This window comes from Lontra canadensis, unplaced genomic scaffold (assembly GCF_010015895.1).
Source record: "Lontra canadensis isolate GAN:19392208 unplaced genomic scaffold, GSC_riverotter_1.0 scaffold75, whole genome shotgun sequence".
In the NCBI taxonomy this organism is placed as follows: Eukaryota; Metazoa; Chordata; class Mammalia; order Carnivora; family Mustelidae; genus Lontra; species Lontra canadensis.
The window spans coordinates 8,177,952-8,190,879 of record NW_022631069.1 but is presented as its reverse complement, the minus strand read 5'-3'; the positions used below and the strand labels follow the sequence as shown (position 1 = coordinate 8,190,879).

The 12,928-nt window shown below is 49.8% G+C and overlaps 1 protein-coding gene across 1 annotated transcript; it reads right to left on the bottom strand.

The window, feature by feature from the left end:
- Positions 1-57: 57 nt before the first annotated feature.
- Positions 58-12,560, bottom strand: OVGP1 (oviductal glycoprotein 1). The gene is given in 12 exon segments (XM_032881458.1): positions 58-318; positions 321-365; positions 368-895; positions 1,865-2,000; positions 5,695-5,811; positions 7,352-7,537; positions 7,633-7,741; positions 9,455-9,579; positions 10,076-10,241; positions 10,463-10,519; positions 11,447-11,651; positions 12,069-12,560. Coding segments are annotated over 11 exon segments (1,653 nt in total). The 5' UTR covers positions 11,527-11,651; positions 12,069-12,560; the 3' UTR covers positions 58-214.
- Between the last annotated feature and the right edge of the window lie 368 nt (positions 12,561-12,928).

Genomic DNA, 12,928 nt, shown 5'->3' with positions numbered 1-12,928 from the left:
AAGCTGACAATTACATTGTACAGGTCATTTCAAGAAAAGAACTCCAGAAAACTCAGATGGATTCTTGTGTTTCCAGTTTATTCAACAGAAAAGAGATGATCTCACTGATGTTGGGGTCTGCTCATACCTATGAAGGGTTTATGAATGTCTGGGTAAAAGCAGCTCCCTACAAGAAAAGACAAGGGCTTTTCCCAGCTTCTGCCTTCAACAGAGCTTAGGCTCCTTGACCCACAGCAGAATGTTCTGGGTTTTCTTTTTTTAGAGAGAGAGCACTTGTTGGAAGGGTCATCAGGTTGACAGAGGAATTGTTCCCATAATGGGAATACAGGGATTGTCAAGAGCAAGAGGAATGTGTCCTGGGGCTAGATGACAGGACCAGAGGATGACCTCCTGCTTTCAGCTTCCATGTGAGGAACAACATAATCCAACAGGGGATCAGTGTCCACCTCAGAAATAAAATTCTTTTCTCTAAGGGTCTTGGTCTGCCTATCAGGAGTGACTGTCATCTTTCCAGAGGGGATAGTCATCATCTCAGAGTCTATAGCCCTCTTTCCACGGGGCATGGCTCTTCCAGAGGTCCAAAAATAATTAGGAATCATAGTCGTCTCTCCACTGGTCATGGTTTCTCCAACAGTCTCAATCCTCCCTTCCAGAGCTACAGTGAATTTTCCAAAGGACTCAGTTTCCCTTGTAGGGGTCACAGTCCCACCTCTGTTTCTTGTAGTCATATTTTGAAACTTTCCATGGGTATTAGCGGCCAGAGACTTTCCTCCTGGGAATGAAATCCTCATATCAGCGGTCCAAGCTTTGGTTATAGCTGGCCTTTCAGGGCCAGTTCTTGGAGAATTCAAAGCAGTTGAGAACCAAACTTTTGGTGAAGGAGTTGAGCTGGACTCTAGAGAAAATCATCAGAACAGGATGAGACTCCTACTGCTTCCTTCCCATCCTATTAATTACTGGCAGGACTACAACTGAAGTACATGCTCCCAAAATCCAGAGTTGAAGGATTTTATAATATACCCACTTGAGGGCATAGATAAAATCCCACCATATGGAAGACTTGCTCCTTGATTTCATCACATTAACGTGACCCCAGACACACATGGGGACTCAGCACATTTACTAGATTTCTGGTGAATGACCCCAGGGAGCCTGCAAGTCTTCTATGCTTAAGGCCTCACTTTGACCTCTCTGATTGTGCATTCAACAAGACCTTGCTGCCCCAAGTCCTAATAACAGAAACCTCCTGTGTCCCGCATTGTAGGAGGCACCAGGAACAATGTCAAAGGGCAAGGAGGCCACTCTAGACAGCATTTTTATAAAGAACTGGGTTGGAGTCCTATCTTTGGCCCTGACTAGCAGTGTTAGCTTTCTGAGCCCCAGTTTCTTGGTGTATAAAATGATGGGTATAAACCAACTCAAAGGATGTTTCAGCTCTAGTATGACAGGTTCCATCTCCTAAACACTGGGGCAGTCTCTACTATCAATGAGATGTCAAAAGAAATCTGACTTCCTTTTCTGGCCCTTGTCCCATGAAAACAGGAGGAAGCAAGACAGAAATAAACTAGCATATGTTGAACACTAACTATGAGCCTGTAGTTTTCATTCTTTACTTCTTTTCATTCTTGTAATAATGCCATGAGTATAAGGATCATTCCTGTTTTACAGATAGGGAACCCAAAGCTCAGAGGGGTCACTTGGAGCACACCTCTAAACCAAGAAAATGGATTGGCCTGACATCAGAACTTATTCTCTTCCCTGGAAGTCATGCTGCCTCACCAAAGCCTTCAGGTCTAACAGAAGGGACCCAGCCAGAGCCCAGTTACACAACTTCTAACCCCAGTTCCAGGCAATGGCTACTCACCATTCTGCACCAGGAGACTATTCAACTTGCTGACAAGGGGGAAAGGGCCAGTGCCACAGAAAGCACCCTTGGTGTCATCCAGGTCCAACGTCCACACCATGGCTCCCCCAAAATTCTCTCTCTTTATGAACATTGCCTGAAAAAGTAGTAGTCAATCAACTTGCTACGCTGGGCAACACCCAGACTGGGTACAATGGCAAAACACTGAAGAAAGACCCTCAGGAAACACCACAGGAGCAAGAGAGCCAATGTTTGAATCCAGCCTCTAACCACTTCCTAGCTGAGGGATCTTGAAAAGGTCACACAAACCTTAGTGCCTTTGGGCACCAGTGTGGCTCAGTCAGTTAAGGGACTGCCTGCAGCTCAGGTAATGATCCCAGAGTCCTGGGATCATGCCCCAATCACTTTGGCCTCCTTTCTGGGATTTACTTTCCCCAGAGTCCTGGGATCATGCCCCACATCAGGCTCCCTGCTCAGAGGGGAGTCTGTTTCTCCCTCTCCCTCCATCCCTCCCCCCTGCTTATGCATTCTCTCTCTCATACTCTCTCTCTCTCTCAAATAAATATTTAAAAACAGCAACAGCAACAACAAAAAACCTTATGTGTCTTAGTTGACTCGTTTATGAAAAAGGATAGTAACATTTCCAACATGTTTAGGGGCCAAAGAATTCCTACAAGTACACACTAGAGCAAGGATGGAGCTCAAAGACATTATACTGAGTGAAAGAAGCCAGTCACAAAAGGACGAATACTGTATGACTCCACTCACAGGTGGTCCTCAGAGTTGTCACTTGCATATAAACAGAAAGCAGAGTAGGGATTACCAGCGGCTGGAAAGATGAGAAAGTTCTGGAGATGTTAGGTGGTGATAGTTACACGATAATATGAATGCGCTTAGTGGTACTGAACTGGACACCTAAAAATGGGTTAAATGGCAATTTAATTTTTATGTCATGCATATTTTGCCACAATTTTAAAAATGGATTTTAAAAAAAAGAGTTCCTACCTGTAAAATATTTGGATCAATACTTTGCACCGAGTAAATGTTCATAAATATTTAAAACTGTTTCTCCAAGATCCCAAGGCTAATCAACATTATCATCATTCTAAATAGATGTTGATACATTATTTTAGAATCACTTCCATGTAGCTTATCTCACAATGATGCTATAAAGAAGAGAGAAACTACCTTCACAGATAAGAAAATAAAGGCTTTTGCCCATGATTTCTAAAACCTCAGCTATAACTAGAGGGCAGGGTTTAGCCTCCAATCCGGGTCCTATTACTACTTTGCTGGTGTTCTCTGTCAGGGCTGATGGAAAAGACAGACTCCATAACCTCTGCATAGCTGCATGACTTGGCCAAATCACTTTGGCCTCCTTTCTGGGATTTACTTTCCCCAAATGTAGAATAAGAAGAAGGAGGGACCCAATTAGAGATCAGCTGAAACTGTGAAGACTTCGAGTTTTTATCCTGCTTACAAATGAACAAGTTAGCCTGCCAGTTTTATGTGTACACGTGCACGCACAGGATCTCTGGATCAGAGAACAGACCAGCGATGCTCGCTGCAACACAACAGTCAGAAGAGCACCTAGACCCTGGTCCTCGTGCGCCAGTTGCCCAGAGGATGACACGGCAAAGGCCAGATAGTCACCTGAACGTGCAGGAAGGTGTCAGCACAGGCTCCTGAACTCATGAGCTCATCGAGGACAGCCGGCAAATCAGACCGTCATCCGGAGAGAGGGAGAGCCTCACTGTAACATAGACAAGCCCTCTCTGCGGAGGGGACTCGACATCTGGGACTGTAGCAAAGGCTCTGAGGGAGAGGGAGAGGCAACTTCCTATTTTCATTACAGCTCGTCCGCTTCCTTTGCTCAGAGGGCCCAGACCGTGCAGGAACACTGAGAAATCCAGGGATAATTCTCTCCCGATGATGATCTCTGAGGTTTCTTTCAGCTCTGGGATTCTGGGATGAAATCCCTTAATCAGCCTCACACAGGGTTCTGCCCCACCCCCTCTAGTTCTGCAAGGCGTGGTAACAGCCCCTCAAAGCGAGGACACCATCCTGGCTGGCCTGGGTCCTCCCCCAGCATACGTAGGTCAATTCCTTCTCCCGTGTCCTGCGGGTCATATTCTTAATTCCATCCAACTGGGTAATTCCACTGAACCATTGAATTTTTCTGTGTGTGTCTTCTGGTCCCAAACCAGAGTAAGATCCTGGAGGCTGAAAGCCATGCTCTCTACCTCTCTCCCCACAGCAGGCTTCACCCAGTGATAGGAACAGGGGAGGTTATGGTGGATCTTCATGAATGCTGCCCTCTCTGATGCTTTCTACCCCAAACTTCCCCCAAAGAATAGCTGACACCTGTTACTTCTGCATCACCCATAATACAGGAGACTGGAACTTCTTTTTTTTTTTTTTTATTTCTTTTCAGCATAACAGTATTCATTGTTTTTGCACCACACCCAGTGCTCCATGTAATCCATGCCCTCTCCAATACCCCCCACCTGGTTCCCCCAACCTCCCACCCCCCACCCCTTCAAGACCCTCAGGTTGTTTTTCAGAGTCCATAGTCTCTCATGGTTCACCTCCCCTTCCAATTTCTCTCAACTCCCTTCTCCTCTCCAACTCCCCTTGTCCTCCATGCTATTTGTTATGCTCCACAAATAAGTGAAACCATATGATAATTGACTCTCTCTGCTTGACTTATTTCACTCAGCATAATCTCTTCCAGAGACTGGAACTTCTAATAAGCCCCGATATCCAGGCAGTTGCCAAGTCCTGATCATTTCTTATTCAAAAATTACCTCCTCTTCCAACCACCTGGTCCACGCCCTCACTATCTTCCCTGCACACCTCTGCATTCCCCAGTGCTTTCAGAATGCCAGAGTGCTTACAGCAGGATCCCATGGGGACATACTAAGAACAGTTTCCAAATTCTTTCTAAGACCTGCTAAATACTCAGGGATGGAACCAAGAATTTCTATATTTGTCAAGTCTCAGGTGATTCCAAAGCACGGGCAGGTTTGGAAATCACCAAAGGCATATAATTTTTGTTGTAATTCACTATGGAAACCCGCCCGGCTCACTTCCATTCAACATCGCTTGCATGGGGCGAGGGGGTGATCAGAGTTAGGTTCTAAAGGCTTCAAACTTACAGGTCATATGCCTGGTCAGAAACCTGATTTTGTGTTAAAATACCTGCAAGAAGTGGGCCACACACCTACACCAGGATTCAAGTCCCTCTATAAACCGGCTTGCACTTTACCACCTTCTCTTACACTTAACAAAAATTCTCTGCCCCACACCCACATTCTTTGAACCTACTTTGAATGAGCTTTCAGTGCCCACTGAACCTCTCCCCCTGTCCTTATTTCCCCCTGCTGCTCACCTCCGTCAGGAGGCCCTCCCTGACTCTCGTACCCCACATATCAGTGCCACTCATGGAACGCTTAGCATGGTCTACCTTGTATTGCTGTTTATCTGTTATGAAATTATCTGGTCCAATCAGAAAAGAAGAAACATTGCCAAAAATCTGTGTAAACCAAAAGAAGTCATTTCTCCCCTCAAAACCAAAATTCCTTCTCTTCAAAAGGAGAGGGTTGAATAGACGGGATTAGGAAACCCCAGGTAGGTCAGGTACCTGAGACTCACCTGATCCAGCCACCCTCGCCTTTTTATCCTCCAACCAGTACATGCACACACATGCATGCGTGTACATGTGCGCACGTGCACGCGCACGCACACACACACACATATTGTACAGATAAGAGTCTCATGGGAGCCAGAAGAAAACTATATGCCGGAGCAAGAAAGGACCAAGGTCTTACCTTGTGACTGAAGCTGATAGCATCATCATAGCCAACCCACTCCTTCCCCTTGTAGGCGTAGGGGACATGCTGAAAATCAATCCAGTGCTTTGTCGCCCTCTGGAGAAAGGAGCAAACCTGCCCGGAGGATCACCAGGTTAGTTCTGGGAAGAGTCATGGAGAAAAATGCCAGCAGACACACTTCTCTTTTCCCAGTGGTGAAGAAACCAAGGGCCCCTCTCCAGGGAGTAGGAAGAGGCAGACCAAAGAGGACCTTCTCTTTCCTGAACAAATTCCTACTAGAACATGTTCCTTTCTCTAATGTCCATGATGGAAAGGGAGACAGAACCAAGGAGTGGCTGACATCCTTAGAAACCAAATCAGGTCTTGGCTAAATAACGTCAATGCCAATACTAACGGTAACCTATCCCACCTGACCAAACCTGGATCTCTTCCAAAGAGTTACCATAAACAAACCTCTCCTCTCTTCATTAGAAATCAGCCTGAAGGGCCCAGTCTCAGTAGTTATCACACTAGCTTGTGAACCTCCAATAAATTTAAAGTTCTCAAAGGTAGGGAGAACTGGGTAATTACAATCACTCAACCATCTGAGTGACTACTAGGTGCCCGGGCTTGTACTGGAAACCCTACGCCACAAATAAGTCGAAGTGTTCCAGCCCGTTGTAGAAGCTCATGCCCCAGGCTTTTTTTTCTTTCCTTTCTTCCTCTCTTTGGTTCTTTAAAGGTTCCGTCAACATCTTTTTGGCTGTAATGTTGTTCAAGAATATTATTTCCACTATGCCATCACTTGTAGGAAAACCTTCACTGGCTTAGCAGGAAAACCTCTCCAGCCAGCCAGCCAGGAGCCAAGACTAGGGAGACCCTGTGCCTCCACTCCTACCTAAGGCACCCACATACACCATGTGCCCCAGCACCTACTGTCTTTGCCTGGGAGGCCCTTTCCTCTCATCATTCCTGCCCATCAGGATTCTTCCTGTGCTCCAAAGCTCTGCTCCATGAGACCTTTCCAGATCCCTAAGCCACACCCCCTGTTTCTCTTATTATCCTCCCTTGTGTTTATATCCCCTTGGGTCCATGTCTCTTCCTTCTACTCAGTAGAAAGCTTTGTTGAGAAAGAGAATAAGGGAATGGAACTGGGGGAAGAAGAAAGAATCTGTAGGAAGGAAAGTCTTGAATTGCTTCTAAAGAATCCAGTAGTGGGAGGGAAGGGAATCAGGGAGTGAAGATGAAACAAGATTGGCCAGGAGAGCTTAGTGATTGAAGCTGGGGAGGGGTAGGTGGGAGTGGTGGCTTGGGGGTGGAGAGGAGGTCACACTATTCTTTTACTTTTGCAAATGTTTGAAATTATATATATTTCAGATATTATTTTTATTTAGGCCAGATAGTCATAAGTCAGGATTGACTTGCATAACAGTTAAGATTCTTTCGAGGTCCCCCCCATTTGGACTTGACTGAGCCCCTTATCCCCTACAAGGGACTCAAATACCTTCCCCTGAAGAAAAAGGAAGTATCTCTGATAGTGGATTTCTCCTGCACTGGTAAACCACTTCTTTGTCCTGTCTCCAGTCCTCACCCTTGCCTCTGCCCCGCTGACCTTGCTCTTGCCCTGTTAGAGGATGGAGAAGCCCTAACAGATAGACGTCCCTATTTCTGTCACCTCATAATAAGCCAGGAAGCCAGATTGCTTGGTGTACTTTCCTGGAGATGCAGGTCCCACGGCTTCAGCCTGCAATCCATTCTTGGAGGCTTTAAGGAGGCGAAAGCTACGCCCATAGGTGGGGAAGCCCATGAGGAGCTTCTCTGGGGGCGCCCCCAGCTTTCGCCAGTAATTCATAGTGTACGCCTGCAGGTAGACAGAACACAAACTCCTACGTGTTACGGAGGGCCGATGCCCCGGGCTCAGGGCAGGCATCTGGGCCCCTTGAGGTCTTTCCTTACCGAAGAGCTGGGGTCTCCAGACAGAGAGTACAGGGGGCTGTTGTGCCCTGTGAGCTTTTCCCAGCTTCCATGAAAGTCATAAGACAAGACATTGATGAAATCCAGGAGTCTGTGGAGACCGAAAGGAGGAGATAAGCAGATTGGGCTAATGAGATTTTCAAGTCAGATCAACCACGGGACTAGCCAGCTAACTGTGCCCTGGCCACCCAAGCTGCCCTCCCATCTCAGCCCAGGCTGCCCGCCCGTCTGTGTCATCCACTTGAGATGAGCCGCCGCAGCAAACTGCTGATCAGGGACAGCCATGCCTCAGAACTTGGGCCATCCTGAGAGCTTCCAGGGAAGTAGGCAGGAGTCGGACATGAAAACACATTTGTGGGGCGCCTGGGTGGCTCAGTTGGTTAAGCATCTGCTTTCAGTTCAGGTCATGATCCCATGGTCCTGGGATCGAGTCCTGTGTCGGGCTCCCCGCTCGGCGGGGGGAGACTGTTTCCACTCTCTCTGCCCCTCCTCCCATGCTCACGCTCACACTCGCTCACTCTCTCAAATAAATAAATAAAATCTTTTTTAAAATTTTCAGAAGGAAACACACTCGTGCCTGACGCAAGTACTAACAGGTTGCGTAAATGTCATGAGGAAGGCAGTACTGCCCACAGCAGCTAAAGAGCATCTGTCCTTCCACCATTCGAGGCGCCAGGGAAACCATGTCTTCCAGAACACTTTCAGAATGAACAAGTGTCAGTAAGCACTTACCAGGTCACAGGAGTAAAGGTGTACAAGGATTCTGTCATTTAATTTTAACCTGATCAATGGCCTCAGTGTCACAGTGGTCTCCATTTTAGAGCTGAAGATGGTGAGACTCTGACAGGCTCACTAACTTGCCTGCGGTCACCGAGCTGCCTGAGGGTCAGACTCCCTCAATCCTGTCTGCTATCCACACCAATGCTGACAAACTCTATGCCCCACGGGGTCTCTCCCCCTGGCCCCCACACTGAAACCCGGCTCTCTGGTGTCATCACACACAACACCCCATCCTCTCTCTCCTTCTGCACCGGCCTCAGCTCCTCCTCTGTAAAAATTTCATTCTTGAGGTTTGAGAAATTAGCCCAGAGCTGGCATGTCCAGAAAGAGTGAGTTCTGAGTGACGCCTGGTGGCTCATGGGTTAAGTGACTGCCTTCTGCTTGGGTCATGATCCCAGGGTCCAGGGATTAAGCCCAGGGTCAGGGTCCCTGCTCAGCAGGGAGTTTGCTTCTCCCTCTCTGCCTGCCGCTCCCCCTGCCGCTCTCTAGCTCTCCTGACAAATAAGTAAAATCTTTAAAAAAGAAAAAAAAAGTCAGTTATGAGCTATTCTTTTCTCTGCTTTGTAACTTGCACAAAGACGGGTACTAGGAAAGCTGGGCCTGGCTGGGCTTTCTTATTTTTGTATTTGTGGCGGTGGGTGATTTTTCATTTGCCTCTGATACCAGCCATGGGCGGCAGAGCGTATGTCTACAGCTGTCCCCTGGGACAGCAGAGGCCGGGCCCATGGGATGCTTGCCTGTGAGACCCAGCAAAAGGCTTTGCGGAACGCACTACCCAAGAGGACGTGATGGTTGGGACTGATTCTACACCCCACATCTGATCTCCTAAAGAAAGCCCGGGCTATGTGGAGCTGAGCTAACCTTTGTCCCCACCCATGTCCCTCAGCTGGATGCCCCCCCCCACCACCACCAGCACTGATGCGTGGAGAACTCAGGGGGGCAGTGCGGGGGCGGTGCAGCGGTTGTGAGCGTGAGCTGCCTCCTTGCCTCCCACGTCCTGCCCCGCCAGGCAGCACGCACTCACCCTCCTAGAGGGCGCACGTCATAAGCCGTCCGGATGATCTGTGGGTCCCCAGAGACGGCGGCAGAGAGCAGCAGCCTGGGACGCGCTGTGAGCATCGCCTCCTGCCGGAAGGCAAACAGGAGCTCCTACCAAGAAAGACGCGGGCGCAGCGTCCGCACCGTCAGGAAAATTAAGTATCAGCCAGGAAAACTATTTACAGAGCCCCTCGAGTCAGGCTCTGAGGACACGGAGGGGAGCCAGACATGGGCCCTTCCCCCAGGCTCGCGAGAGAGGTGGCCTCGAGCCACCATGATAACTGACTTAATAGAGGGAGGGGTAGAGGCGTGGCCGGCAGGGTCGGGAGCGCAGGCTACAGACTGCCTGAGGGAGACCCGGCAGTTGCCGAAAGGAGGCGTCATTTGGGCTGGCCTGCTGCAATAGGACCTGGCTGTGACCAAGAGCAAGAGCCACAAGACTCCTGCTCTTTCGCCTGACACTTATAAGATGATGGTAGTAAAAGAACGTTCTACCACCATTCTCCTGCCCCTGCCCCTGGCCTTGTGCTCCTCCTGCGCCATGAGCCCAGATATGATAAAAATCGAATCATTGCTGGATCCTGGAGCGCGCCGGACTTGGCCTTACTTCAAGTAAGAGGAGGAAAGTCCACCGGTCACTCTTGGGGCTGCCTCTCAGTCCAGGGTACAAGAAGAAGAGGTCCAGACCGTCAAACTTATGTCTCCTCAGGAGGGATATAACCGAACCAATAAACCTTCCCCGGTTGGATAATGTGGACAGCATAGTGGTGAACCTGCGGGAGACCCGGGGTGAGGCGGGGAAGGAGGGCTTTCCGCAGAACCGCAACCTCCACAAAGCCCTTTGGTTCTTGCCCGGCAGAGGGCACACAGCTATGGCTGGAGGAAAGGAAGGCGGGTCCACCCTTCTTAGAAGCCCCTCCCAGCACGGGGCGGGGCGGGGCTAAATACCCGCTATGGAGGAATTCAAACTGCTGGGAGGGGGCTGCAGTCTCACCTGGTAGTGCCGAAATTCCACCCACCAATGGACAGCAGTGTTCTCAGCTCCCCGTTCCTGTGATGGGGGATAAATGGAGGTAACCTCGGGCCCCACTCCAGCGGGTCCCTGGGGAACAGTGCAAAGTAGAGGGGGAGGGTGGAGAAGTGAAAGAGGAAGGGAGGTGGAGGGAGGGAGAGGAGAGCAGAGCAAAGCTCAGGGAAGAAAAGGAAGGAGAAGAGGGGAGAACAATCAAACCATGGGTCATCACAACCCAGGTTCCCCCCAGGCTTGTCCAAAGCCCACAAAACTCCCCCTCATCCCCATGACGCTCCCACATAAAGAAGAAGAAAGAAGTAGTCTGAAATGTTTCTTTTCACTGTTTTCTTGGGCGACAAGTATTTATTGAGCAATTACTATGCGCGGTTGATGGCTTTAGGTGCTTGACTGAGATACAACAGAGAGTGAGACAGACAAGCTCCCTGCTCTCAGGGAGCCTGTGATCAAGTGACAAGCATTTTTACCTTGGCCGTCTATAATCATTCACACAGAGACAGACCTCCCCTTGGACAGGGAGAGAACCCAGGAGTTGTGGGGAGGAATAGTTAAGCAAGCACTTAATGAGCACCAGCCGTGTCCAAGGCACTCCCCCAGCCACTGGTATACAAACATATTGGAGACCCTGCTCCTTGCCTTGGGGGTGTGGGGCTTATTGGCTGGGGGGTGCAGGTGACAAATGGTAATAAAGACCCTAGCATTTGTGATGGGCAGGCTCTCCTTGAAGCACTCGAACAGCATGAGTACATGAACTCCACCCCACTGGCTTGAAGGGTGAGTTGGGGGTTATCAGGCAGAGGCAACAAAGGCCTCACAAGGGCAAGGAGGAAAGAATGAGCTTGGGGTGTTATTCAACAGGGAGTTCTCAGGCAGGGATGCTCCCAAGGCCCACTTGAGAGGAGGCTAGGACCTCCTGAAAAAATGATCCCCACATGCCAATGAACACACCTCTGCTTGAGTTTGTTGAACTCTGCATACGTAGTTTTCTCATCCTGGGGATCCTTAGCAACAATCTGATTGTTGTTCATTGAGGCAAAGGCAAATATCAGGTGGGTGCAGAGAAAGGGGTCCAGGTCCTGGGGCAAGACGGAGGCAGGGCTGGCGCGACCCTGTGCCCAGCTGGTGAAATAACACACCAGTTTGTAGGCAGCGCCTGGCAAGGGAGGACATGTGTTAGCTGGCAGAGACCAAGGGAGGGTATGGAGCTTGGCTTCCGCTGACCACTGTGACCACAGCCTGGGAGGCCTGGCCACCAGAATACCCCAACCCCCATGCAAACACAGCCCAAAGCAACCCTGAGGTCTGCCCCCTCCCCACCCCTACTGCTGAGGCCCCAGGGGGAAAAGAGTGCTTTATGCAGTCCTGATCAGAATGGATCCTCGAGTCTGGATCCTGGCGCACAGAGCGACACAAATGGCTGGGACTAAAAATCCTCCACTGAACTGCAGCAGATCAATGATCTGGGACACAGGAACCGGGACAGGGAGGGGCTGCAGGGGACACTCCACACAGAGAACTTCTCAGCCGGAGAAGCTCCCCAGCTCTGGACAGGAGGACGCAATGTCCTTACCATCGTGCTGTTTCAGCACAAGAACCAGGCCTGCAGGAAACAAAGGATGGAATCACACTCAAATTCCCATGCTCTCCCGGAGTGACATGCCCCAGCCCCACTCCGGTCCTCCAGGGCACCCACGAACTGGGGACCATAGCCAGACACTGACACACACACGGAGACACGCTGAGTTCACTGGCTTCCTCTTCTCTAAGTTGAGCCATTGTTGCCAGATCTATCAAAGCTCCTATTCACCCCAACAAACACCACATCGATTCACACATGCTGATTAGCATGGGGACAACGATGACTTAGAAGTCCCAGCAAAAGCTCTAGGCCAGTGATTCTCCCCCTGGCTGTAAGTATAAAACGTAGTAATGTTCTGGCTCCTCCCCTAGAGATTCTGATATCACTGGTCCAACGTGGAACGGGGCGTAAAGATAGTTAATGGGTAGCTGGATTGGAGAACCACTGCTCGGCTCACTCCTGCCTGGGCCCTTCCAGCCCTTCTCTGTTTCCCATCCCACCTCCATCTAATCCAGCCCCAAGCCCCTGGCTGCATCTCAGGCACTCGAGAGGTGACAAACGTAGGAAGCCTGGTATCTCCTGGACTGAGTAATATTGTGGGGGCTGGGACCTGCCACACTCACCAATCCACAGCAACAGTCTGCCCATCTCAGAGGTCTGAGAGCTGTGAGCTTAGGGCTCGAGCCCCTTTATAGGAGCTCTGGGACAGTGCTGGCATAGCCCAGCTACACACACACACACACAAAGCCAGGGGCAGTGATTAATGGGCTGCTGCCTGAGTCACAGTGACCCCAGCACCTCCCATCCTCCCTCTCCAGTCGAGCTGTAGCTCTCAGAGCTTGCAAAGTGAT